General features: G+C 54.6%; 1 protein-coding gene across 1 annotated transcript; it reads left to right on the forward strand.

The window, feature by feature from the left end:
- Positions 1–345: 345 nt before the first annotated feature.
- RTN4RL1 (reticulon 4 receptor like 1) lies at positions 346–27,905 on the forward strand (the record flags this gene model as incomplete). The annotated part of the gene is made up of 3 exons (XM_080356842.1): positions 346–503; positions 1,118–1,164; positions 26,542–27,905. 3 exons carry the CDS (start codon positions 346–348, stop codon positions 27,903–27,905), a joined length of 1,569 nt encoding a protein of 522 aa, XP_080212968.1.
- Between the last annotated feature and the right edge of the window lie 35 nt (positions 27,906–27,940).

A 27,940-nucleotide genomic window follows, 5' to 3' on the forward strand; every position in this document is an offset into this window, starting at 1 on the left:
GGGAGGCTGATGGTGGCACTGCCACCACGGTCCCCATCCCTGTCCTGCTGTCAGGAAATAGGATTGGACTCGGGGCTGGGGGATGTGGCAGGGCTTGGGGAAGCTGTGGGTGACGTCCCCAGGGGAAGCAGATCCGTGCGCCTGCTTGCAGGGGGACAGCTTCGTGCAGTGCCACGTGGGGTAAAGCTGTTTGTGGCAGAATGGGAGGCGGTGTGGCCAGGGCAGCGCTGCGGTGCCTGCGGACATTTTTGGCCTCCTGCACCCTGTGAGCTCCAGCCGCAGAAGCAGCAGGCAGCCCAAGTGGGATTCAAGGTGGATTTAGGGTACTGGGATGTTATCATCGGCATGGCGGTGGATGACAGCGTGGGGTGCAGCTCCAGCCTGGGTGTTGGTGATGATGGGGCCAGCGCTGCGCTGTGCACCTTGCCGGAGGTGGCCGTGGGCAGGAGCGCAACACTGGCGACGCAGGAGAAGGAGATTTCCAGGTCAAGGATGACACCAAGGTCACGGGCAGCCACATCCCTGTCCCCGCCAGCACTCAGCCCATCGACGGGGCATCCAGCCCCTGTCCCTCCCTGCAGGGCAGCAGCCGGTGGCCAGGGTGCAGGCACAGGCCGGGCTGCGGTTCCTGCACTGGGGAGCTGAGAGCCTAGAAACCTTTCTGCTTATAAAAGTTTAATTTCCTAAAGAGCTGAGAGGAAGCCACAGCTCTCTGTGCCCGGTGAAACAAGGGGGTGGCTAAGGAGGGGATGGTCAGGATGTGGCCCAGGCTGTCCATGCGGTGGTGCTGGGGAGGAACGAGGGGGGTTTGGGCAGGCGAGACTTGCCTGGACTTGGAGCCGGAGCCAGGATGTGAAGGAGCCGTCGCTGCTCAGTGATCCGCACTGATGGAGCCTGGCAGGGTCAGAGCTGTGGCCACGCTCGGCTGAATGTTATTCCCACCTTTTGCCGAAAGTGCTGCACCCGATGCCCCACGGTCCCATCTGGGTGCCCAAAGGCTGTGGGTGACACTCCAGGTGGCCTCGAAGCTCTGCCCTAAAAACACCAGTGAACCTGCTGGGGAGACGTAAAAATATGCATTTTTTCCGGTGTGATTTCACACCCACCTTTCCTGCAGGCGCCTGGAGGTGCTGGAGCCGGCAGCATTGGCCAGAGCCATGGGCAGTGGGTCCCCGTGGTTTGCAGGATGAGGCCACGGGTGGGACGTTGAGGCCACGGGTGGAATGTTGTGGCCCTGGGGCTGGGCAGGGACTCAGGCTGCTGAATACAGCTGCTGTTTTTTGGCAGCAAAAGTCAAAACCTAATTTGGAAGCAAAAACCAGGCAGGGAAACACAGGAGTCTGGAGGGACATGGCTTTGGCCAGGTGTGGCCAGGGCCACCCCTCATCAAGGTGTCGCCAGGGGGGTCCATTGGGGTGTTCCCAGCTCTCCATGGTGACACCAGACAGCCCTGGAACAGCACGGAGGCAAATCCTCCCCTTGGAGAGGAGTGACCCTGGACACGGCTGCTTCAGCCCCACATCCCTGGGGGAAGCAGCCCGTCCCATGCTGCCCCACATTGGGGCACCCCAGGGGGACACTACCCCCCATCCCTGGCCCGGGGAGCTGCTCCAGCTGCCCCCAAACAGCAGAAAACTTGGGTTTTGTTTGCAAAGTGCAATCCCAGGGCTTAGCTGCATTTCGTATAAACTGGTTATTAACAGCAGATTATGTCTTTAAAAGCACTTTGGTGGAGCAGCGGGCAGCAGCAGGCAGGCGAGGTGCTGCTGTCCGGGCAATGGTGGCTGTTGTTTGGGTTCCCAGCGGGTTGGGACGCGTGAGGTGCTGCCCTGACCCAGCATCCACTGAAGGAGGCTGGTGATTTAAGAGTGGAGGCAACAAGTGGAGCAGAGCTGTGGGGCAGACCTGTGGGGCTGGCAGCAAGCGGGACGCTGGTGGGGGTCAGTGAGGAGGAGCTGGGGTTTCATGTGTCAATGCGGGCAGAGGGTGCAGGGCACTACTGGGAAGCAGGAACATCCTTGTCCTCTCTGGTGAGGGTGCTTCTTCCCTACTATTTTGGATGACGCTGCCTGAGCCCAAGGAATGATCCGGCTCAGCCCCAGGTCCCTTCACCAGCAGCACCCCTGGTGCTGTCCCCTCTCTGGATGCTGGCACTACGTCCCAACTCTCAAACTGAGAAGAGCCGATCCCCTGTACCATCCCTGCAGAACGGTATCGCCATGGAAACCCACAGCCCTGCGCCTGCTGCCCGGCAATCAAGGGGGACACTTTTAGGAATATTATTTTTACTGATGACAAAGGATGGAGGCTCGGCGCTGATGGGGCTCGGCGCTGATGGAGGAAGCGCCTGCGCCCAGCGCTGGGCATCGCCTGTGGCTGGTCTTTCTCCTGCCCATTTCACTGAGGACAGGGCATGGTTTGGCACACGCCATGTGCCGATCCGGCAGCCACAGCGCTGCCCATGTGGTCGGTGTGGGCAGCAGCAAGCGGCAGATGCAGGATGGGGAGATGCAGGGGGCAATCTTCTTTGTGCAGATTAGGATTGGGGTGTTATTAAGAAGAAAATGCTCCATTTGGTGTAGAAAGCTCCTTTTCTTCTTTAACAGCACATGTGCCCACCGGCTGCTTGCTTCTCGGCGACGCTGGCACAGCGGCTCGGAGCCAGCCCAGCTTTGGCAAGCAGCTTTTTGTGGTACTCCTGCCTGGCCTGGTAGTGCTGTGACCACCCCAGTGATGCCCAGTGTTGAAAGCTGGTTGCACTTGGAGCTGCGTCTCTCTCTGGCTTGTGGCTGGCAAGATGGGACGGCAGTGAGTTTTGGCCCTGGAGAGGGGATGGCATGGCAGGCTAGGGGGCTGTGGTGGTCCAGCGCATCCCAATGGTGCCCGGCCATGGGGAGAACGGGCCACCAGAGGCGGAGGGCTTTGGAAGTGCTCCAGGTGCACTGCAAGTCCCCGTATCACCATCACACGGGGAGGCTGCGGGTGTTGTTTACCGGGGAGTGGCGGCAGGAGGGAATTTGGCGGCCACGGCTTCTCACGGAGGCAGCCCTGCAAGCGGAGGGGAGGTGCCAGCGGCTCCGCCAGTGCCGAGTGCCGCACTTGGGAACCGCTTCCTTTTTTTTTTTCCAGCTGTGTTTGCACCAGCCTTTGCACTGGTTTGCTGTGGGAAACCCTGTGGCCACAGGACCCCCATGCTGTCATGTGAGGGGTTCAACCCTCATCCTCATGCATGGAGAATATCCCAGCGCTTTTTGGCCCTGTGTTGAGATTGGGGTGGCCCGAGCGAGCTCTTGTCCACAGGACCTTCGCCCAGCTGGGCATCAGTGAGCATCTGGGCATGGGGATACACTTGCATGGGGCAGAGCCCCTCTGATCCCCCAGTGTGAAAGCAGAGGGGGGGAAAAGACTGCCAGCCCCACCAGGAGCCCTCCCTGCCTCCTATCTGCCTGCAAATTCAGCATCCAATGGGGTGATGGATGCAGCCACCCCCCGGGTAGCACCCTAGATCCGGGAGAGGGGCCAGGACGATCCCTCCTCAGTAGGGATGTGCCGGGGTGTTTGTGCTAACAAGGCCGGTGTATTATAATTTCAATGGAATTTTAAAAACAAAATAGTCCTCAGACAAATGGCTCTGCAGTGCCTCTGCCAGGGCCTAAGATCTGCTGCTATCTATTTTTTAATAATTGAGGGTAATAAATATGTATTTCTTTCTCCTTTCTCTCCGTACTCCGCAGCTTGTCAGCTCCCTGCGTCTCTCCTCTGATCAGACCCCATCCTTGCCGTGTGGAAAGGAAAAAAAAAAAGGAAAAAAAAGGGGAAAAAAAAAAGAGAGGGTAAAAAAAAAAAAAAGATCCTTTAAGCAAAAAGGATTAAAGCCTTGAAAGTAGGTCTGCCCGAGCCACTCAGCTCTTCCTGCTCCCTGCCAGCCGCAGCCAGGGCCAGGGAGGGCTGGGCTGGGGTGAGGAGCATCCCCAGGAGGCTGAATCTGGTCCCATGGGGTGTTTTTGGGTGCAAAACCTGGCAGGGCAGCAGCAAATCCCCCGGGAGCCAGGCTGCAGCCGGGCAGGGCTGCCGGGCAACTTGGCAAACCGCTGTGCAGAGCCAGTTCTGCTCCGGCAGCACATATTCCCCAGCGCTTTATTCCCTCTGGTTTTTGGATGGGGATGTTGGCCTGAAAATGAGTGGGGAGGTTGAGGGCAGGGCTGAGTGTGGGACATGCAGTAGGACCCCCTGGCCGCGGGATGCTGGGGCGAAGGAGGCGCTGGTGTGAAGGAGGTGGCTATTTATAGCTTCCCTCAGCTTTTGTTCCTTTTCCAGTAGAGCTCCTCTCAAAATAGAAACAGCGCTGGCTGCGTGGCCACTCCCGGGGCCCAGCCTGGCCATGGGGGCGCCTCCCAGCCCCCGGAGTGGGGACACCCCCTGCCGCCAGGTGCTGTTGCATTGGGCATCCCCTGGTCCTGCATCCCTTGAGATGGGGCTGACATGGGATGGGGATGAGGAGCTGCCCCGCTGCAGCGCCCCTGTGCTGGCGATGCTGATCCCAACCCCAGGGGCACATCAATGGCTCTGGGGGGAGCAGCTCTGTGGTGGGGGGGACAGCACTGGCTGCTCACAGGGGGAGTGGGTGCAGCTTTTGGGAGCACCCTGGCAGGGTCAATCCCTGTTTTGCAGCTCAGTCGTTGCCTCTGCTCTTCCCTCCTGGCATCCGACTGCCCCCCCCGCACTCCATCTCTGATCAATATAGCTGGGAAAAAACAAAACAAAACAAAGTAAATATTTAATACGATCTAGGGAGCCACGGCGAGCGCTCCCCCCGTCTGTCTCCTCCACCAGCCTCTCGCAGCAGCTCCCCGGCCCTAATGAGCCTGAGTGCAGCGAGGATCGATGGCCAAGGCAACCTCTGCAGGGGGGGCAGCTCCACCACATCCCCCCCACCCCATGCTGCCCTGGAGCTGGGGTTCAGCCCCCCACATCTCCCAGGGCTGCCTGCCCTCCTCCTCCTTCCCCTGCCCTGCTTTTCCTGTCCTGCATCCCCTTTGTCCTCTCAGGCTCCCGGGAGGGATGAGGGCTCTGCTGCTCCAGCGCAGCTGTCGCCGTCCCTTGTTCTGCTGCCACACAGGACACAAGATCTGTCAGGCATCAGCTCCGGGCTGGGGTCGGGATGTGGCGTGCAAAAGGCTGGGTCTGATGCGGAAAGCCAGTGTCTGTCCCTGCACTTGGGGAACATCTCCCTCATGGATGGGGGTGCAGAGCCCAGGGTGGGTTCCCAGACACCCCCAGAGCTGGTGCTGTTTTCCTACCCAGTGCCAAGATGCTGTCCCTGCTCATGGTGTGACCAGACCCGCCGCCTCTTGTCCCCACGCTTTGCTCCCCATGGGGGACCTGCGTCCTCTGGTGTCCCCCAAAGACCCTGGGCACTGATGGAGACCCCAGACTCTGACACCGTTTGGAAAGCACTGGTGCTGAGGGGCTGGCAAGCTCACCCGCGTGATGCCAAAGTGGGACCTGCCTCCTCCAAATTTGACTCCACGTGTGCTCTGAGTTTGGATGGTCCCTGTTGCTCTGACGCCAACACAGACAGAGGAGCATTCATTAACGGAAGCTGCTGAACTACCTGTTGCCCTGACACAGCTGACCTCCACTGGACAAGCCCCCATTGTGTCCTCCAGCCTGTGCTGTGGGTTTAGGAGGGGGGCTGAGCCGTGCCCTTGGCCAGGCATCCCATCGGGTGGACCCTCGCAGCACCGCATGACCTCATCCTGCAGCCCTGACGATACTCAAGAAGCATTTGGACGACGCCCTCAGTGAGTTTTGGACCGGATGATTCTTGTGGGTCTCTTCCAGCTCAGAACATTCTGTGATTCTGTGTTTTCCCAGCGGGACGCAGAGGTGACACACTGGAGGCAAAACTCCAGAGGAGCATCTGGCTGCGCTTCTCTGCCACCATGAGCGCTTTGCAAATTGTTTTTCTGTGGAAAAGTCAATTGTCCTTGGTGGCACCTGGTATGAACCTGAGGCTGAATGCTATCCCCAGCATGGGATGAGAGGAATGGCTGCCCTGCCTGATGCTCCTTCTCCAACCTTGCCAGACCTCCAGCACCGCAAAGCCCTGGCCAGGCTGCACCTGGGGACAGCAACTGGATTTATAGCAGGAAAACAACCTGGTGCACCCACCCATGGAGTGGGGAAGCTCCTTCCATGGCAGCTTGGGGACCATCTCATGTCTGCAAGGTGCTGCTGAGCGTCTTCCTGCAGCTCGGGGTTCTCCGGGCAGGTGGGGGGTGCAGAAGGACCGGGACAGGGCTCGCCGCAGGAAGCACAGCGGTGACAGCGGTGGCAGCCGGGACAGCGGCGCGGGTCCTGCGTCACAGGCACAGGTTGGTGGCAAGGTGCCGAGGAAGTTTTTGCAGCAGCATTAGAAAATGTTGACATGTTTTTTTTGAAACAATTTCAGATCTGATATCTGCGCCAGATTGAGTTTGTAACCAGCTTTATTGTTTAAGCCTGCTGGGATTTCATCAAAGGCGTCTGCTGTTTACCCAGAACCATTTCATTGGAGAAAACAGCAAACAGACCTGCATTTCTATCTGATTTCACTTTTTCCTTTTCCTCCTGAATTTAAGTGCTTGTGAAAACCATGGCTGATAAGGCAGAGCAATGTGGATAAATCCCAAGGACCGGCTTGGCGGAGGCTCCACCAGCTGCTACGAGTTTATTAATAGACCGAAGGCAGTTGTGGGACCGGCTGCTGGGCTGCCTGAGCTGATTTTGGGATCTCCATCCTGGCAGGTTGAGCCAGGTCCTGGCTCCTCAGGATGCTAAAGGATGGGCAGAGGATCCACACAGAGCTTTTTGACCACTTCCAGTGCAACTTCAGATTTAAGCTATGAAGGAGCTGATGTCTGTCCCTCCCCAGGGAGCGGCAGTGACCCGAGTGAGTGATGTGCTCCATGACAAGCCAGGCCAAAGCTGATGCAGCCGCATGAAGCTGAGAAAGATGAAGGAGAAATCAAACTAAAAAGGGGCCTGGTGTATACTGCATGGATCCTCCTTGCACTTTGCTCCCCGGGGGCTGTGGGTGGCCGCCTGCCCGGCTCTGCTTCTGACCTTGGAATTACGCCCGAGTGGAGGGTTGGGGGCTTAAGATGGGACCCGAGAGGGTTTTACAGGAGCTGACCCTGAGGCTGCAGCCCCTTCCACTGCTGAGTGCTCTGCCCAGGGCGTCCTTCCCACAGCCGCTTTGCGGCTGCTCCTCATGGTCGCCCATCACCAGCATTGTGTTTGGCATCTTCCCTTGCTTGGAAATGGCCTAGGTGGCCAACCCCACCTTCCCCAACCTTTGGGACAGGGACACGAAGGGCTGGGGTCAGTGAAGTGCATCCCACCACCTTTTCCCAGGTCTTTTCAGCATCTCCCGGCCGCCTCGGGGGCCAGTGCTCCCTGAGCGGGTTTTGCCGGTGGCACCTCTGAGGGCTTGTCTCTTCCATCGATCACACCTGCACGGTGACAATGTAATTTTTATCTCTGGTTGTTTATTTCTCAGATAGAACTACTTGTAAATTCTGAGAAGAATATATATCCCTGCGCGTGACAGATCCAGCACACGGCGATTAATCTGCCCTCTTAAGACCTGAATGCAAAAAATGTCCCAATGTCACTCCTGGGTGGGGTGTTGAGTCCCAGGGCAGCACTTTGGGGACATGCAGGGACCGTGTGGCAAAGTGTGTCCTTGTCCAGGCAATGCTCCCCTATTCCTTCTCGTACTCACTATCAGCTCTGCTGGTTCCCGGCTGGTTCTTGCCGCTGCCCTGGCTCTCCAGGCTCGGGCTCGGGCTCCTCTTTTTGGGAAGTTTATGCAAATAAGGCTGCTTTTTTTTCTTTCTTTTTTTTAATTCCTTGCTGCTGCTGCTCTGCTGTGTCCCAGATAGCAGAAGTGCTGAGGACAGGCGTTTGCATCGGGTCCTGCGGCACCCGCGTCCCAGCCGGCTGCTCGGCCGAGGGAAGCGGTGAGGGGCTGTTCCAGGGACAAGGCGACAGAGAGCAGCTGGCAGAGGCTGAGGATGGAGGGATGAAGGTCTTTTAGTGGCCGATACCTCCTCACCACACTAGTGAGGATGGGCACCGATGCCTGGCAGGCACAGAGTGGTCCCCAGCCTAAGCATGGATGTGTCCCCATTGAGGGCCAGGACAGGGACCGGGGTGTCAGTCTGCAGCCACCTACAGCCCCATTGGCAACATCCCACGTGCCACAAAGCCGCTTATTTACAACCTCCTACTCGGGAGCATCTGGGAAGCCAAGCGCGTCATTTCCAGAGAGAGCAAAATGCTGCATATTTCAGTGTCTTTTGAATTTTTTAGGTTTCCCTGAACTGTGCTAATGGGTTGGCGGTGGTAGGGGGGAGGCGAGGGCCCAGCCCAGCTCCCGGCCTGCCTTGCTGCTCCGCCGCGCGGCCATGACTGCATTGCTGCTCTTAAAATATTCAGTGCTGTTGGCCACAATTTCACAGCGGGTCAAAGCGCGCCGAGCCAGCAAGAAGGAGGGAAAGTGTGACAACGAGATTAACCCTGGCCCAGCAGGTCCCTTCCGCGCTCGGCAAGCTGAGCACGATGTGCTGCAGCCACCACGTCCGGGGCGACGGGCAGCGAGGCCAGGGGGGGCCATGGCACCCAAAATGCCACCGGTCGCCCCATCTGGTGCTGTGTCCATGGTGTCACCTTCAAAATGCTACGAAGGGACAGTGGGAGCATCTGGGGTCCCACTGGGAAGGCTGAGCATCCCCTGGGCTCCAGCATCTCCCCCAGGCAGGGGATGTTTCCCTCCTTGCCCTGAGCTGCTGCAGAGCCAGAGCCATGTCAGGGACCTGGCATCACCCTGGCCGTGCCGTGGGGTGAAGGGCTGGGGATCCCCCCAGGTCTCAGGGACTTTGCTGAGAGTCCTCAAGTGCGTCTGCATCCTGACACGTCATGATTCCCAGGCCTTGCACAACCATAAGTTAGCGCTAATGATGGAGCGGCAGATTTACGATGCGAAAGAGCAGCTGCTTGAACCTAGAGAGGATTGCGGATGGGGATTTAATAATCCTGCCATCAGCCCGGAGTTGGCTCTGTAGTTGCTGGCTTCTCTGCCAGGCTTTTCTAAGAAAACTTCTAGGACTGGGAGGAACAAAATGAAGCAAAGCAAGTGGTCTGTGCCACCCACACGAGCGGGGATGGTAAGAGATGCCTGTGGAGCCCGGGGTGGATGGAGGATGCTGCAACAGGCAGAAGGGTCCATGCCAGCCTCAGCCATGTGGTGTCTGGAAACCTCCAGCAACTGTCCCTTGTGTGGGCCATGTACCCTGGAGCTGGACTACACTGCATGTCCAGCTTGGCCGAGGCTTGGGCTTGAGCCTCCTGCTCATTCCTTGGTGTTGTGGTTGCATGCTTTAACTTCAGAGCTCACCGCAAAGCCTTGCGTGCAAGCGGGTGGTGTTTGCAGGAGGTGCTGCAGCGGGTTGATGCTCTCCTGGGGTTTTAATGACGTTATGGCTGAATTAATTGGGGTGTCCTCAGGGGTCAGCCCCCGGCATCCCACTGGCCTCTGGGAACAAGAGGCGGCTGTTGGGTTGTGAGCTCTGGCAAGTTGCTGCTGGTGCGGGGACCTGTTGAGTGACCTGCTCAGCCCCAAAATTTCACTTCCCAAGCATGCATAGCAGTGTTGGCATCTCTGCTGTAGTTGGGGGCCAGGCCAGTGGTGCCCCCCTCAAGCCACCCCTGAGGGTGCCCCCCCGCACCCCACAGCAGCGATGAGCCGGGCTCTTCTTCCTAATTCTTCTTGATCCCTGCTAATGTACCAGCAGATGTTCTCATTATCCATTTAAACATATAATCCTCCCCCCAATCCCGCTAAGCTCTTGGCCTGCCCGATACCTTGTGGCACTGCGTTCCACAGGTTAATTACGCATTTTTAATTAATCACCGAGTACAGAGTGACCCATGAATAAGGAATGCAAAGCTCCAGCAGTTGGGAATGGCCAGCAAACCATCCCCAGGTAGAGCCGGGCCGATGTTTGGTTCTCCCTGAATAACAAACCCGTCTCTAAAAATTCCTGGTTTGTGGATCTGACATGACCGGAGGATGGGATGGAGCTGTACCCGACACAGATGGGACCCCACGTCCCCCACCAAAGGGGAAGGGACCGTGTTCCCACTGGAGCTGTCTGGGTCCCACCTGGGAGCAATGGAGCAAGTGCGAGGGGGAGGAGGAGTGAGGCAGGGAGGGAAGAAAAAATCACGTTGTTTTTAAAAGGCGTTTTTGAATGAATGCTGAATAGGGTTTGGGAAAATTGCCTTAAAGGCCTGTTCTCTGCAGGGACGGAGCTTTTCATGGAGCACAAGTATTTTGAAACTTAATTGCACATTTGCACGGGCTAGTGTTTTTATTTCTGTCAGGTCTCCGAGGTGGTCTTTGAAGATTGCTGTCTCTCTGTAATGGTTTTCTTTATCTCAAACAAATTCCGCACACCTGCGAGGTGGAGCTGCTTGAAAGAAATGATGTCGAAATTGGCTCTCAATTTAATAAATCTGCAAATGGAGCTGGGATGCAGAGAGGCGAGGTGGTTGGTGGGGATGGCTCTGCCTCCTCCCCTCTTCCCACCTCTCCTCTCCCTTCCTCTCGCAATCAGCTCGTTTGCAGCCGCTCTGTGGGCTGGGGTGAGATGGAGCTGAGGGATGGGGGTCCAGATGCTGCCTCTGCCCCCTGCAAGCACTGATGGGGTCTCTGGCTGAATGCCTGGTGGCGCAGACCCCTCTAACAGCCACCTGGCCACACGTTGACCCTCACAAGAAAGTCCTTGAGGTGCTGGAGCGAGTTGAGAGAAGGGAACGGAGCTGGTGAGGGGCTGGAGCACAAGTGTGATGGGAGCGGCTGAGGGACCTGGGGGTTCAACCTGGAGAACAGGAGCTGAGGGGAGACCTTCTGATCTCTGAACTGCCTGAAAGGATCTTGGAGCCAGGGGGGTCGGGCTCTACTCCCCAGGAACAAGGTCCAGGATGAGAGGAAACGGCCTCAAATTGTGCCTAGGGAGGTTTAGATTGGATATTGGGAGCAGTTTCTTCCCAGAAAGGGCTGTCGGGCATTGGAACAGGCTGCCCAGGGCAGTGGTGGAGTCACCATCCCTGGAGGGTTGAACAGACATGGAGATGAGGTTCTCAGGGACATGGGTTAGTGCCAGTGTTGGGTTAATGGTTGGACTCGATGATCTTGAGGGTCTCTTCCAACTGCAATGATTCTGTGACTCTGTGACACAAACTCGTCCGTGTGTCTGAAACTGGTGGCAAAAGCTGCCATCGAGTGAGTGTCCAAAGCCCTGCCATGCACTGTGAGCGTGCCGCTCTGCTCGGCTATGCTGGCCAGAGACGATGCTACAAGCTGAATGCCAACTATCCCAAAACCCCTCCAATGCCGTTTTGTTTCCTGGCCTCAGGTTTGGGGTTAGGAGCTGCAGTTTTCTCCGGCAGCTCCTCTTGCAGCCACCACCGTGTGCCAGTGGCCATTTCTCCTGCTCTGATAACCCATGCTGTGGCTCCCCAAGTGATGTTTAGCAGGTTTTCCATTTTGGAAGCAGGGCCAAGCACTGGAGAAACACCAGCAGCACCATTCAGTGGTGGCTATACCACTGCACAGGCAGAAATAAAACCCCTGGGTGGCTGGGACAGTGTGTGCTGGGCAGCCTGGCTGTCAGGCAGAGAGGAATGGGCATCCACGGGAGGACACAGACAGGTTAATGGCAGCTGTGGATGCTGCACAATTGGATTTTGCCTCCATGTTTCTTAAGGAATCGGTATAGCTCCCTTGCTCAGAAATCCGCTGGTCCCACTCCTCTCCCTGGGAGCCTTGGTGGCAGCAGGGTGACCTGTCACCCATGGAAAGCACCCAAAAGGCTGCTCAAAACGCACCTTGACGGGCTCCCCAGTGGTGAGGTTACACACAGAGGCCACGCCAGCGCCTGCACAAACCCGACTGTTCACACTCACTCGGCTTCAGGTGAACAAGACACTCGGCGGTTTTATTGCCTTGCTGGATTTTGTTCCACTCGGTTATTCAGCACAATTGAATTTGCTGCCGCAGAGGCAGCAGCCGGCCCAGCCAGAGCTCCTGCGTCGCCCTCACCGCTCCGGTGGGACCGTGACCTTGTCTCGGTTGCTCATGTAGCCCCCGGCTGGGTAATTCAGCGCTGGTGTGGGGGCCAGGCATTTGCTTTCCTCCTGCTGAACATCCTGGTGTGGTCTGACTCCCTTACCTGAACCAAATCCTCACTCTGCTCCACTTTTAATCATTGACCTTGTAAATGCTTTCAGGGAAAGCATCCACCTTCCCAGCTCCCTCCTCTCTCTCTCTCTCACCCGATTGCGTCCCTCTGTCCTCATGTCCCTGCATAGCTGTCGAAGTGCCGATGCCCCGCACATCACTGCGGTACCTGAACCCCTGGGCAGCACAGAAACGTGTGTCCCCATGATGCAAACCCTCCCCAAGTTTTAGTCACGCTCACAGTTCATGGTGTTAGTTGGGAAATGACACTTCATGTTTCTCCTTCCCTGCTTCTCAGACTTATGTAAAAAACACCTCTGGCTCTCCTGGAACACTCGTTTCTTGGCCTGTTTTGTCTTTGTGCAGGAAGCTGTGGGGTTGGGAGTGTCCGGGGGGCAGAGCCGTCCGGGAAGGCTACCGAAGCCTCAGTCTCTCCATATCGACAGTGACGGCTCTTCTCCCGCAGCTCCTGTGCCATCGCCTCTGTCCCTTGATTGAATTAGGGGGCTGTAACCCGCCTCCCTCCCAGCCACGGTCTCCGCTGCGCCGGGCTCAGATGGTGAACTTGAGAGCCATAATTTAATAAGTCTCAGGCAGACAGCGCGCTCAGATCGCCGTCGGGATCTTTCACCTCCTCCCCGCCCAGCCATGCGCTGATTTACGCTCCCAGGCGACAGCCGGGATCTCGCCCGGGATTTTTGGTCTGCTGGGATACATTGCTCTTTTCCCAAAGTGGGGTGAGCTGGGAACAGGAACAGGACTCTATGTGCTGCGGTTGATGTGGTGTTCGCCTGCACAACCCTTCATTAGGTTGGCCCTTTGTTTGTTGGAGGGGGGAGCAGAGGGACCCCGTGTCCTTACGGCAGTAGCTGCTCTCAAGCTTTGCGGGCACAACGAGTTAAAAGTTGCAATTAGCAAAGTGCTGACGGTGGGAAGGTGGGGTGGGAAGTGAGTGGCGCTAAATGAAACCTGAAAGGTTATTCCAATAAGCGGCAGTGCGGTTTGCAGCTGCGCTCGCTTTCCTGGGAGTGGGGGAACAAGGGCGGCGAGTCTGCCAGGAGCCTGCAGGATGGGATCCAGGGAAGGGCAAGAGATGCTGGATGGGATGGGGGATGTTGCTCAAGGATGCTCTGGTGCCGACATCACTTGCAGCACATGGGGGCTGTTCTGTGCCCTTGCCGGGAGAGCAACAGCACAAGAAAATTTGGTGGGGGTTTCTTTTAAGTGCCCCCGAAGGAAGTCTCCTGGAGGCTGGCAGGAGCTTGGCACTTACAGGAATGAAAAATATGTCAGGGGAATTAAAGTGGGAGGGGGACAGGCCGCTGTACCCCAAGGATGCTCGCACCAGCACCAAGGTGGGAGCACAGTGGGGTGGGTGCTGCCCACCCAGTGGCCCCGCCGGCTTCTCTGCTGAATCCTGGCACAGAGGCAGAGCCCAGTGCCGTCTGATTTTGCGTGGGGAGGGTTTTGGGGATCGGCGTGAGCCACAATGCTTTTGGCCGGGAATCCTTGTAGCGTGAGAGTCGCTGTCAGCCACGGCGGGGGCTGCAGGGGGAGCGGGGCTGCGCAGGGTGGGGGTTCCCAGGAATCTCTTCTCTTCCAGCCGAGCAGGCAGGAGCGCAGGCAGCCAGCGGTGGCCTCTCCCTGCCAGACGCTGCTGTTCCAGCTCTCTGCTGGTGCGACACCACGGTGCTATTATTAGACTCTGCTGGGTCTCTGTGGGGAGCTGTGAACTCCCCGGTGCCTCCAGTAGGTCATCAGACACTGGGCAGAGTGGAATCTGCTGGCACCGGTAGCGACGAGAAGCCCCAGCGAGCTCAGAGGGGGTTTGGGTGGCAGCGAGAGGTGGCAGAGACCCCCTGTACATCACAGCCCGGGCTGCAACCAAAGCAGCAAAAGGCAATTAGTTGTTTAATGAGAGATTTGTCTGATGAGGAGGGGACTGGACCCCTGGGAACGCCGGTGGCAAGGAGGGCAAAGCTCAGGCGGGTGGTGGATGCTGCCCCAGCAGAGATGTGGGATGTGGGGCTCTATGTGAAGTCACACCTAAAAACCACATCTGAACTTCACAGCATCAGTGTCAAATGGAAACATGATGCCCCATCACCACCAGCATCGTTGGGAGGCATGGGTGGAGCATGGTGGGGCCACAGCACCCCAGCACACCCCATCCTGTGCCGGAGGAGGGCTGGGGCTGGGGACACGTGGCATCTCCCCGCTCCCGCCCTCTCCCCCAGCCTGGTTTCCAAGCAAGAGTGTTTAAATGCCTTTTATGTTGTGACTCAAATGATGAAAGGCCCGAAAATGGAACTAACAAAGACGAGTTGTACTTCAGAATGAAAAAACCCATGAAAGCAGCAGATGCTGTCATAGGAATAAATTGTATCAACAGCGATCAGATGGGAAGTGAAAAGTCAGAACGGACTTGCTCCCTCTTTCCTGTTTCCAGCAAAAATGTCTGGGTCCATGAATTTAGCCAGAATCAGGTAGGATGAAAGGCTTTGTCTGACAAGGCATTTCAAAGCATCTGGGAGCCTCCGGAGAAAATGTGGCCACTTGGACAGGGAAATGGAGCCCCTCAGTTTTAATGAGCATTTCAGTTGCCTTCCTTTATCCTTCTGCCAAGATCTTCCTTTTTCTCTTTTCCTCCTAAAAAAATCCCAACAACAAAACCTATTTCTGCTGTTTGCGATTTGTTTTAACTTTGCAAAACATGCATTTAAGCAACACGACGTGAGGAGGCTAAGGATAAAACATCCCCGTCGCTCCATACAGCCAGGCCTGTTGCTTCTCGCCATAAATATCTCCCCGCAGCAGCCAGTCTGGCCATTTCGGCTGCTGCCGAGTCGGGACCATGTGCCTGTGGCCGAGACCCTGATACCAGCACCCTGGCACTGGGACCCTCGCACCGATGTGGCTGCAGCCCCTGACAGCACTGGGAAGGGCAGCAGGGCCGGGGGGAGAGGATCTGACCCCCCACATCCCCCCAGTGCCTTTGGCAGGAGCTGAGCCATCCATCATCCATCAGAGATGCTCCTTTGGGAACGGGTTGTGTATTTTAGGAACAGCCTGGCTGAGCATCAGTGAGCAGTGCTATGTTCCCACAGGCTGTGTCCAGTTCCCACAGACCAGTTTGCACGGCCTGCCCAGTCCCAGAAGGATACTGGCAAACTGGGAGGGGGAGGAAAGGATGCTTGTTCACCACGCAGGGAGCAGGATTGCTTTTGAAGGCAGCGCCCAAAGCAAATCCTTTCTGCACTCTGTGAGCCAGTGGGAAGGAACCCTGTGGCCATCCTGCAGCCTCTGGCTTCTGCTGACTCAGCATCTCCAAAAAATGGGTGTCAATGCCCCCATGCATCCCCCAGCCCTTCCCCAGTACAGCCAGGTCGGATGCTCTCACTGCTTGGCTGTTCCCTGCTTCTCTTCATCTCAGAGCATTTCTCTGCAGCAGTTTGTATTCCTACTGGAAATTTTGAGGCTGTGAGGTCCAGCCTGTGCATCCCAGCACTGAATGGGAGCTCTGCCAGTCATGGGGAAAGCAGGGACATTGGCTTGGAGTTTGTAATTGGCTCCTAAAGCAGTAGCAAATGGCTGGAACCAGCAGAAAGGCAGAACTGGTCTCCTTCTCACCCCCCTCCACATTTAGGGGGTTTTGGCTGCTCAGACAGCACCTCCCTGCCCATACACTGCCCTTCAGCCTCGCTGTGTGGTTGCAGGTCACAGCCACTGTGAGCATCACCTCAATTCCCACACCCCGCTTCGATCCTGAATACTCTTCTGGGCCCTCCAGTCACAAAACCCATCATTATCCTTCCCCATCAGTTAAACGACCTTAATAATAGACCTGGTTTGGGGACGGGGGCCACATCCCCTTCCCTGCCCCCCAGCCCACCCCAGGTGCAGAGCAGGTACCACTTCCTAGCATCTTTCAGCATCTCCCATTCCCTTCCCAGCCCCCGCAGCGATTTACCATCACAGCCCATCTCCCCTTTCTGCTGTGACTGGATTGCATGCAGGCTATAATTAATAGAAATTAGACTGTCGAGACCTTGCAGCCCCCATCCCGTAATTACTTGGCCTTGCTGCGTTCAAAGTGCAGAGATCGGCAGCGAGCTCGCAAGCCACCGGTGATGGCAACGCATCCCGTTAACAAGATATTTTTATTAAGCTTTTAATGCAGGCACTTGTGTGGTGCTGGGGCATGTGCAGCATCTCCATGAAGTCTGCTCCCGGGGGGGGTTGCACGGGGGGATATTTTGGGATGAAATGCTGGCTTTAGGGCTAGACAAAGCAGGATATTAGCAAAGTGTCGTGCCCCAACTGCATTCATCGCTTGCACATTAATTCCCAGCTCCCCACCGCTCCAGCCGTCCAACTGTACAGATTCAGGGGCTTGGCAAAGTCCCTCCATCCTAGAGCTCTCCCACATCCCTCTGCACCCTGAGAGCCGTGTGGGAGCGTAACGATGCCCGACATCTAACCGGGGACGTGGCATCTCCCCAACGGCTCATTAAACCTCCTAACAAACCCTGTGCGAGGCGCGGGGCGGGTGATGGAGCGCAGCTCTTCACACCGCTCAGCTTTTATCGCTGTGCTTTTCTCGAGCTGGTAAAAAGTTCAGTGCAAAGCACAGGAGAGGTCTCTGAAAGGCAGCCGCACTCCTGACCCAGCGTGCTCACACTCGTCTCCACCAGGATCAGGGGTTTTGCTGGTGTCTGTGATGCTCGCTTGGCTGCCGACCCATGGGGATGTTCACTTGGAGGGCTTGTAGCATCATGCGTCCACCCTGAGAGGAGACTGAGGGCCTGGGGAAAGGTGCTGCTGCTCATTTTGGGTGCAGGAGAAAGATGCAAGGCTGTGGGCTGGGCTCCAGCTGGTGCTATCGCTTTTTTGGGGTTTTTTTTTGTTTTTTTTTTTTTAATGGGAAGAAAATGTGACAGAGCTGGTGGCTTTGATGCCCGCCCGTCAGTCTCCTTCCCCCCTGCTGCAGGCAGAACGATGTGCCTGAATGGGGAAGAAGATACATGACAGGCTCCAATTTGCCCTCTTCTCCACCAAACACAAGGACATCCAGTCACTCTGAAATGCAGAAAGACTGAAAGGGGATGAAAGGAAGCCCGCGCGGCACAGTGTGTAATTGGCTTGTGGATCTCAGTGGCACAGGACACCGCTGGGGTCGGGACCTCAGCGGGATTACACGTTCGTAGAGCTGATGCTCTCCCTGTTAGCTATGCCAGCACAAAAACACAGCAGAAGGGCCCTTTACCTTCCTGTTTCAGGCCACCATTCCTTCCCTGCTCCATCCAGGGGAAGGTCCATCCAGTGCATCCCTGATTTTCTGATGAGAAATCCCAGTTTTTGCATCTCCTGCAGACGTGGGCTGGATGGCAGGGCAGCCAAGTGTGCACTGGGAGCCCAGGCAGCTGTCACTTTGCTCTTCCATCTCACTTTTGCTCTCTTCTGGCTGTATTTCTGATCCTAAAGAAACTCTGTAGGTCCGAGCCAGCCGCTGGCAGGGAATTGAGCTGGTGAATCTGCTTTCCCTACACATGAGCTTGTTCAGCATTTGATACCAATCTGGCTGGTGCTCATCTTGGGTGCGTTTTGTCATTTCATCTGCAATTGTTTTGCTGTAAAGCACCTCGCTTGCCGGGCTGTTTTACAAAGGACACCGTCCTTATTACTGCTGTGAATGAACTACTTTGCATTTCTGTGAATGGGAAGGAAAAACTTGTCACCTCAGGACAAAAAGGGAGTGGAAGTATCTGATGATCCCCTGAGACGCCTCAGACAATCCACTAAGCTCAAGTCATCCTCCTGTATTTCTCTCTCCTCGGGGGAAATTGGAATTATTAGTCCCTTCTCAAGGACCTCAAGACGTCTCTGTCCTTTGCCAATTCCTGTCCTGGCTTTGCAGGTGTGTCCCACCACCATGTCCTGGGGACCAGCAGAGGATGCCCAGTGCCTGCTGGGGGTCAGGACAGCAGTGCCAAGAGCTGGTGAAGCCCCTGGCCGTGCCTGAAATCCTGTGATATCCCTGCACACCATGCTCAGGGTGTCTTGGGCCACACTGTCGTCTCCTGGAGGAGTAGGAGCATTCTGGTGCCCATCGACACCTCCAGCCATGGCAGGACCCAAGGATTCAACTCATCCGTGTGTAAAGAGAGATGTGCCATTTCTCTCTGTCATTGTCTCTCCTCTGGGAAGGGCCCAGTGGCTTTTGAGATGCTGGTCCATCATGTGTGATGGGATGAGACGAGACACAGGGGCACAATAAACCCTCCAGCAGCAGGGAAAGGAGAGTCAAGTAAAGAAGATGAGCTCTTCTCCCTGGTATCCAGGGACAGGACATGTGGAATGGTTCAAAGCTGTGCAAGGGGAGGTTTAAACTGGACATTAGGAAGCAATTTTTTACTGAGAGTGTGGTCAAACACTGGAACAGGCTTCCTAGATGCCCTAAACCTGTCCCTCTTTAAGAGGCATTTGGGCAAAATGCCCTAAATGACATGATTCAACTTTTGGTCAGCCCTGAAGTGGTCTGGCAGCTGGACCAGATGATCATTGTAGGTCTCCTCCAACTGAAACTTCTATCAGACCAGGCTCTGATTTAAATGACCTTCTCCCAGATGCTGGGTACCAGGTTTGTGCCCCGTGCCTGCAGCTGTAGGTCTGGCAGCATCCGCCTGCAGCTGCACTCCCAGGGCATCGCGGCCGTGGAAGGGGTTCTGCAAACCAGGGTTAAACAGAGCAGATCACACAGGGAAAACACACTCCACACTCTGTTTCTGCATATGTTAGTCCTGAAACAAACATTTACATTAAACAAGTTTCTATAGCTGTGTTTCCAATCCCACAGCCACTTCCACTGTTGCCCTCCTTTCTTTTATCCCCCTCTTTCTGTTAGCTGGAGCAGCGGGATGAGGAGGTGCAGACACAGAGAGGAGTGCTAATTAAACAGGGAGTTCCACATTAGGGTACAAATCCTCTGGACCAGCACAAACCCTGCCAATTTCTATATTTATTTATCATTTTTTTCAGTACAGTTGTAATTTCCAGTGGTGCCTCCAGCACCGGGAGAGAGTTCAGGGGCTGCTCTTGGAGAGGATTAGCGTGCTGGAAGCATTATTACTTTCCTTCGCTGTGAATTCAGGAGTGATTCCCTGATGGCTGCACTCTATATAGAAGTGAATCGGTGCTAATTTGTTTTTGAGGATCACACATCCACCAACATGTGAAAGACAATCCTGCCTCTCGATGTATATTTTCGAGTCGGTGCTACAGCAAACAACGGAAAACAAGCAAGCAAAGGAAGCCAGACCTCCTTCGGCCTAAAAGCCAGAGCTGGAAAAGAACGGACTCTGTTTTTTTTAATGCTTGTGTGATTTGGTGCTGCCGTCTTCCCAGGATTGTTTTGGGTTTTGGTGATGGGCAGCAGGTGATGGGCATCCCTGGCATGGAAAGCCTCAGGGATGCTGCATTGGACAGGATGTCAAAGAGACTGAGCATAAAAGGCTTCTTTTTTCCTCCCCCTCTTTTAAATCATCCTTGAGTTTAACTGTGAGAGAGGAATAAATTAACTAATTGAATCTGTAACGACAGAGGGGCCGGGCACCTGGCAGGAGAGCAGCCACCCCACCACCCATCGCTCCTCTCTCTTTATTTGTGTGATTCAGAGGGACGTGGTCCGTGGGGAGATATCAGAGCCGGCTGAAATGGAAGACAAAGCTATTGTTTCAAACAGAGTTATTGATTTTTACATTATTACACTATGAAATTTATGGTCTGGTTTCAAACTGCAATAGGAGTTAATGACCACCATCCAGAAACTTCCAGGTGACCTTGGCCTTGACTTTGGTGGAAGAAGGTGAATAGCTCCAGATACCAGGTCAGCAAATGTAAAATGAACCTGCAGTGTCCTAAAGGACTGGATTTTGGGGTGCTGCTGATCCCAGGTCCCTGCCCTGAGTTTTAGCTCACTGCGAACTCCAGGCTGAGTGAGAGCAGTGATGGAGGGAAGGGAAACTGGACCTTCTCAGCTCCAGACAAAAGCCACTTCTGCTGTTAAGCGACATTTTGCTCCTCTGGAAGCCCCCAGCCAGAAGCACCATGATATCCTCAGAGCTCCTGAGCATGGTTCTCCATCCTTACCTGACCAAGGGTTTGCCTCATCGGACCCCACTGGAAAAATGCAAACCAGGGGGCTTTGGGGTGGCAGAGAAGCATCTGGAGAGGAGACAACGCAGCCCAGAACAGGAGAAACCCCGTAAGAGGGGAGGACAATGGGCAGTGCCTGCAAAAGGCACGGCCCATTCCCGGTGCTGCTGCCTCTCATGTCTCGGTTGCATGCGGAGAATTTGCTTTAAATGTTGGGTAGCCCCAACATCTCAGTTAACACATGAGATTCTGGTGACCCAGGCAGGTTTATACTCCCCAGGCTAAAGTCTTTTCCTGGCTTTTCTTTAAAAGGTCCCTCCTGAGGCATCTTTTGGCACCAGCCTCTTCCCAAAGCTTTCCTGAGGTATATTTCTTTCCAATTTCCTTGTATGTGTCTTCCTCTGGGAACAGCCCTTCCTATTGCCAGGGAAGAAAGGCAATTTCCAGCTGGTGGGGAAGGGTTTTTTTCTTGTAGTACCTTCTCCCTGGAACATCCCTGACGCTGCACCCTGAGCTAAAGTTGTGTGAAGCCGGTAGCCTCCAAGCTCATCTTCTGCCTCGGAGGTCATAATTGCCATTAAATCACAGCTTGCCTAACCAAATTATGCAAAACCGAAATTATCTCCAATGATTTTTATGTTGCTGAAATGTTCCAGAACTGCCGGGGTGATGACTGGGGGATTGGGAGCAGCTGTCACTCCATCAGAAACCATAACTCCAAACAGCTGGGATCTGTCAGTTATTTATGACACCGTTCGCAAAGAAAAAAAAAGAGTAATGATGAAGGTGGATGGGTGGTTGCCACTCTAGGGCTGAAAGGCAGCTCATGCGGAAAGCAAAGCCCTGCGCCGTGTCTGCAGCCGATGCTGCGGGGAGCAAACCCACCGAGGATGCTGCTGCTGCCGAGCGCTGCAGGACCACGGGGCTGCACCGACAGGGCTTTGCGGAGAGGCTGACAACAAGCTGCTGCTCGCTGGGGAATTTCGTCTCTGTGACAGTCAGGATGGGCTTGTTTGTTTTATCCTCTGTGTTGCAAAACTAAAAAAAAAAGGGGGGAAAAAACCCCCGCAGGTACTAAGCGTGGGTCTGACACCGCTTTGTCGAACCATCCCAGATCGGAAGCTTCAATCGTGGCTCGTGCCCAGTTGCCATCGCTGCTCTGGCCTTGCCTGTCATCGTCCTTCACTTGGCAGATGAAATTGTGAACATTTGAGGCTTCTTTTTCTCCCTAGAGAGGCTCTGTGGCCGTGAGAATGTCCCATCCTGAGTTAGTTCCCAAGTTTAAAAGTTTATTTTCCCCTGGGGGTCATAGTTGTCTCTTTGTGCCCCTGTTCACTCAGGGTGGATCTGGAAGCATCTTTTGGTAGATCCAGGGTGTGCACAGGGCAGGAAAATCTCTCCCCGGAGCTCGTTGGCAGTGACGTGGTGCTGTTACACCAGGTGTGAATTTGGCCTCAGATGCGGGTGAGTGATGAGTAGGCTGCTGCCTTTTTGATAACACCAGCTGCAAGCAGAAGCCAGATGCTTTGTCCCCACTTGTAGCTCGCTCTGGTTAAGTATTATTATTTATATTATGTAGTAGCTATACATAGTGTTTTATGGCAGTAAAGATACATAAATCAGCAGCCAGAAGTCGAGGGCTTTGCTCTAAAGAGCTTATAAATCTAACAGCTTGAGCAGCACCGGTAATGGCCACAGTAAGTAGGCAGTCAAGTTCCATGTAGACATGAGCTAAGATGAGTCTTCCAAAGCAGATGGTGGTTTAGGGGAGATTTGAAAGAGGAGCAACTCGCTCCATCCTCCAGACCAGATCCTGCCGGATGGAGAATTAGATGGGCCATGACCCGTATAAGCTTGTCTGGGTGGAGGGCTGAAAGCTTCCATCTGAGAAAAGCAGCTCGCAAAGAGGGAACAGGCAGGGGGTGGCGAGGGCTCACGGCGGGGGATGCTTTTAGGGGACACTGCAGGTTCATCCCCATTGGGCATGAAGCATCTATCCTTGTCCTAAGTGATTCTTTTTTTCCCCTTGAGCCTGAGACCCGTAATGAAAATAAGTAGCATTACATCTTCCTAAATAAACCAAGGCCTTAAAAACCTTAAAATGCAAGAAGACTGCTGGCACAGGTGCACCCTGCTCTCTGGTGCCATGGGGCCAGCGTCCCTGCTGTGGTGGCAAAGAACTATTCTAACCCTTCAAACCTCCCCCTCCCTTATCCTGAGTATCAAACTAGCTTTTTTTTTAAACAAAAAAAACCTTCCTGTGCTGGCATTGGCTCAGGAGGAACCTGGTTTGGGCTGGAGAGATGTGCTGTGTCTGGCCGATCGCGCTGGCTCCGGGCGTCTGCATTCTTCTGGCCGCTTTCAGCTCTTGCTCAAATTGAGGCTTCACGCTAAATGCATTACGCTGTATAACAATTAATCCCGTGCTACATATAGAAAGTCCTTACTCATCAATAATGCATGCGGGAGGAGTGATTTTCACTCTCAGTAATAAGGCTAAGACAATGGAAACAAGCAGGTAATGGAGAACATTTATAATGATGTTAATCTAATAATGAGTCTAATGCTGTTAAAAGTAAGACTGCAAACTGGACGTATCCAAAGATAAATTATTTCAAGCATTCATTAACTGATGCCTAATTAATGCCCAATTAGAGAGATGCTACATGGGAAATGGTTTGGACAGTTGGACGAATTCATTCCAATCACTGAAACCTCAATCCAAAGCAGGAGGCAGCAGAAGGACACTGCAAGCAGCAGCCGGGGTGACACAGCGCATCGGTGGGAGAAAGCCAGGAGATAAACACCCCCTTGCTGTTTTTATCCATGTCAGCAGGGCTTTGTTTTTATTCACTTCACCGGCAGGTTTCTGCTGATTTTTCTGTGCGGCTTTTGAAGCTCTCCCTCCCCAGTGAGCCCTGACACACGTGCTGGTGACCCTCCATCTGCCTCTCAACCTTTACAAGATGAAGCTGAAAGGGCTGTGTTAGGAATAACTAGTTCAACCAGTTAGGTAGGGTCTAACTCTCAGGGAGCTGGGCTGGGAGCTTGTGGGAAGCTCCTGATGGCACTTCCCAGCCTGGGAAGCCCAGCGATACCCAACCACTCATCCCCATGGGACTTGGCTTCTGGTCATCACAACGCCGGTGTCACCAGGCTCAAAAGCTTCATGGCTCCGCGACCACAGCCTCTATGTTCCTTAGGGGTCTCATTTGCAAATCTAAATGGTGACCAAGCCCAGAGCATCCCAAGAGCAGCTCCTCACAGCACTAGGCAATTGGCAGGTTTTACGGTCATGGAGGGAAGGCATCCTTGATGAGACCATGTGCCCATAGTGCATCCACTGGGGAGTCCCTAGGTTTCTTCTCTCCAAGTTCTGCCCACCTAATTGTTATTTTTTCTAAGTATTCATCCTTCTATATCCCCCTTCTCCTTACCGCTGAGACACAGCACATAGGTAGAGACACATCCCTGCCCTTTCTTCCTGCTGTCTTACTCCTGGGAAGCTGAGAACCAGTAGCACACCGGCCTATCCCCACCGCCATCCACAACCGCAGGAGTCACGTCTCCCTCTCCATGGGAACTCCAGCTATTAACTCACGAATGCCTGTTAATTAAAGAGATGGACTCAGTTCCCTCTGACCTTTACCTCCCGAGTTATCGCTGCAGGCAGGGAGCCGCTAAACACCGCGCTCCCTTTCGACAGGAGCCTCTACCTTGGCCGTGCTCCAGGGAGAGACCCAAGCTGCCTTCGTCCATTGCCACACGTTGCTAACAGTCGCCTGTCATCGCTGTCCCTAGACGTGAAATCGTGTCTGCTCCGAGATCCCTGCCCGGCTCCACCTCTCGTCAGTAATCCCGTTAGCCTGGCAACTGTCGTGTCACGGAAGAGCGCATAAAACCGTTGTTTGGAAGCAATATGTAATCTTCCAACCTGCTGCTTATAGCTGGGAGATGGTTTATTGATTCAGGCCCTTGTGATTTGGTATTTGCAATAACAGACTCCGCATGTGGGAGATCGTCACAGTGCTTGTGCCTGGCAGGATTTTACTAATAAACATAAGACCTACAGAAGGCTTTGTGCTTCAGTGTCACCGAGGTAAGACGGGGAACGTGAAACCATCCCACCTTGGCGAAGTACATCCATGAGTAAAAAAACCCAGCAGAATGTATCAGCAAATGTAGCTTTATCTTCACCATTGTTATCTGGCACTCAGATAATCACAGTATTCTCAAGATATCGCTGTTTCCCAGGCTGAGCTCGCACGGCGAGTTGCAGCGAGGGCTCCAGTTTTGGCAGGGAGCTCTCGGTAGTCAGCGCTGGCACGATGCTCCCACCAGCACAGCCCCTCTCTCATCGCAAAGGCATGACAGCAAAGCCAAAATGCTACGGCGGTGACTTGGAGAACGTTCCTTTTTTTCCTACACAGCCGTAGGAGTTGTTGCAAACTAAACGTTCCTGACTTACAGCCCCTTTCTGGCAGCCATGCAGGAATGAGACATCCCTCCTGGTAGCCGGTGTTTAATTCCTGAAGGGCAGCGCCTGGAGGAAGTTCCCCCCTTCTCAGCACAGCCAAGGCTTGGTCCAACACTTTGGCTTGCAATGCTATTTTTTGTTTAATTAACAGCCCAGTCAGAGATGACTGCCTCTTACTGGTGATTTATGGAGAGTCTGAATAACCCAGTTTATCTAAAAATGTGACAACTTTGTGTTGAAAGGATGAGTCCAGATGGACGGGTCACCTTCTGTTAACTGTATGGTAATAGATCTCCACACCAGGCAAAAGGCAATGGTAACCACAGAGTTATATTTCAAACACAATTAACAAGAAAACAGTGAGGGTTTTTTTTGCCTTCCACTTGTATTCAGCTGTAGGCGCTGAAAAGAGGGACTGTAAAAGCCCAAGGGGTCCAGGCTCATGGATTAGCTGGTGATAATGACATGGAGTAATTAGAGATGAACTCCACTTCCACTCTTGTTTTTCAGATTATTACAAGTTGAGTGCAAGGCGAGGACTCGTGGGCAGGATGGCACCGGCAGCTGTACGCTGCTCCGATATTACTCCTTTTCCCCTGTAAAGTCCAGAGGCAGAATTCATTAGACATGAGCAAATTTTGCGTGTAAGAGGGAAAAGCCAAATCTAGAAGGAAAAGCTGAATGAGAAATGACAAGTCTGGTGCAATGAGTCTGAAAAGCCACTCGGCGCAGAAGGAATAGCCTGAAAGCAAGCCTGGTGCGAGGAGTGGGAGCGAGACAGGAATGGGGCGGCAAAAGCAGCACTCGTTGAGCTGAGCAGAGGGAGGGGATGATTATTGCCTTGCTCACCGCTTCTTCTCTGCAGCGAGAAAGCCCTGGTCACCAGCACATGCTGTAGCATTAGAGGATGCAATATGCTTTGCCACAGGACATCCATTTAAAAATATGTCTAAGCATCCCACTTCCAAACGGAGTTTTTCAGCTCAGCCTTTTCCACCAACTGCTGACGAGATATTTCTCCTGTAAATCGCTTGGTTTTCAGGGTGGATGGTGATGTCTGACAACTGTAGTAAAAGGAGACGGTGGGGATGGAGCTGCGCCTTTGGGGGAGCTGGTTGTGCTGTGCAGATGTGCTGCACATGGGGAATTTTAAGTGATTTGCTGGGAATTACTGAAGCTCTGTACCTTTTCCTGTCTGATACGTAAGCGCGGGTGATTTAAGAGCTGCATTACAGGAGGGGTAGACACCTGCGAGGGTTTGCATCTCCTCTGTTTGCTCTCACATATTTGCACAATGGCATTTCCCCAGACTCCGCTGCCTACCTGCAGGCAAAGGGCTTTGCTGCCTGCGCTGCCGGCACAAATTCTCCGGAGAAAATTTACCCTGCCTGTTTGGGGCTGGGAGCACAACTGCCTGCCTGTTGCAGGCAGGGCGAGGAGGCAGAGGGTGCTCCATCCAACATGTTTAAACTACCATGGGTGATGAGCCCACCCATCACAGCCACGTAATTCACGAGTGGAGAGGCGGGTTGAGTCAATTTGGGGTGTTTTTCACCCGGCGATGGGTGGGTGGGGGGTGCACCTGTCCCCGCTGACGCCGTTGTCCCCTCTCTCTGCACAGGGGGGTTTGCAGAGCTGCTGCTGGTGCTGCTGGGGCTGAAGGTGCCCAGCGCCCTGGGCTGCCCCACTGACTGCGTGTGCTACCCGTCCCCCATGACCGTCAGCTGCCAGGCTCACAACTTCGTCACCATCCCCGAGGGCATCCCCGAGGACAGCGAGAGGATCTTCCTCCAGAACAACCAGATCACCTTGCTGCTCCGGGGCCACTTCAGCCCCTCCATGGTCACCCTCTGGATCTACTCCAACAACATCACCTTCATTGACCCCAACACCTTCGATGGGTTTGTCAACCTGGAAGAGCTGGACCTGGGGGACAACCGCTACTTAAGGGCTTTGGCTGCAGACACTTTCCAAGGGCTGGTGAAACTCCATGCCTTGTATCTGTACAAGTGCGGGCTGAGCTCCCTCCCCAGTGGGATATTCGGTGGCCTCCACAACCTGCAATACCTTTACCTGCAAGACAACCACATTGAGTTCCTTCAGGATGATATTTTTGTTGACTTGGTTAACCTCAGCCATCTTTTTCTCCATGGAAACAAGCTCTGGAGCCTCCATCAGAACACGTTCAGGGGATTAATAAACCTGGATCGGCTGCTCATCCATCAAAATCAGCTGCAGTGGATTCACAGACGGGCTTTTCATGACCTCCGAAGATTGACCACCCTTTTCCTGTTCAATAACAGCCTCTCGGAGCTGCAGGGGGACTGCCTGGCCCACCTGGGAGCCCTGGAGTTTCTCAGGTTGAACGGGAACCCATGGAGCTGCGATTGCAAAGCCCGTTCACTCTGGGAATGGCTGCACAGGTTCCGAGGCTCCAGCTCCAGTGTGATCTGCGAGTCCCCCGAGCAGATGCATGGCAAGGACCTCAAGGTGCTAAGAGCAGAAGACTTTAGGAACTGTTCGGGGTCCGAGTCCCTCCATCAGATAAAAACACATACTTTTTCCACATCAGACAGAGGAGCCTCCAAAACCCACCACCCTCACCACTCCTCCAAGGAGAAGGCGAAGGAGAGAGGGGCCGAGAATGGTTTGCACAGCAGCCAGCCCGCCGGCCCCCCCGGCTCCCGGCCGGGCTATCGCAAACCCGGCAAGAACTGCACCAGCCACAAAAGCCGTAACCGAACCTCAAAACCGGTGTCCTTGGGGCCACGGAAAAACGGGCAGGAGGTTCCAGACTATGTGCCTGATTATCAGCACAAATTCAGTTTTGGGGTGATGCCAACACTCTCCCCTAAACGTAAGGGTAAGTGTACCCGGCGGACACCCATCCGCCCCCCCAGTGGGGTCCAGCAGGCAGCCGGCTGCCCGGGGCTCAGGGCATCGCTCCTGGTTTTCATGATGGTCTTAGCGGCCGTCATCCGCTGAGCCCCCGGCTGCGGACGGAGCGATTCTGTACTGCC

Source organism: Nesoenas mayeri (assembly GCF_963082525.1).
Source record: "Nesoenas mayeri genome assembly, chromosome: 20".
In the NCBI taxonomy this organism is placed as follows: domain Eukaryota; kingdom Metazoa; phylum Chordata; class Aves; order Columbiformes; family Columbidae; genus Nesoenas; species Nesoenas mayeri.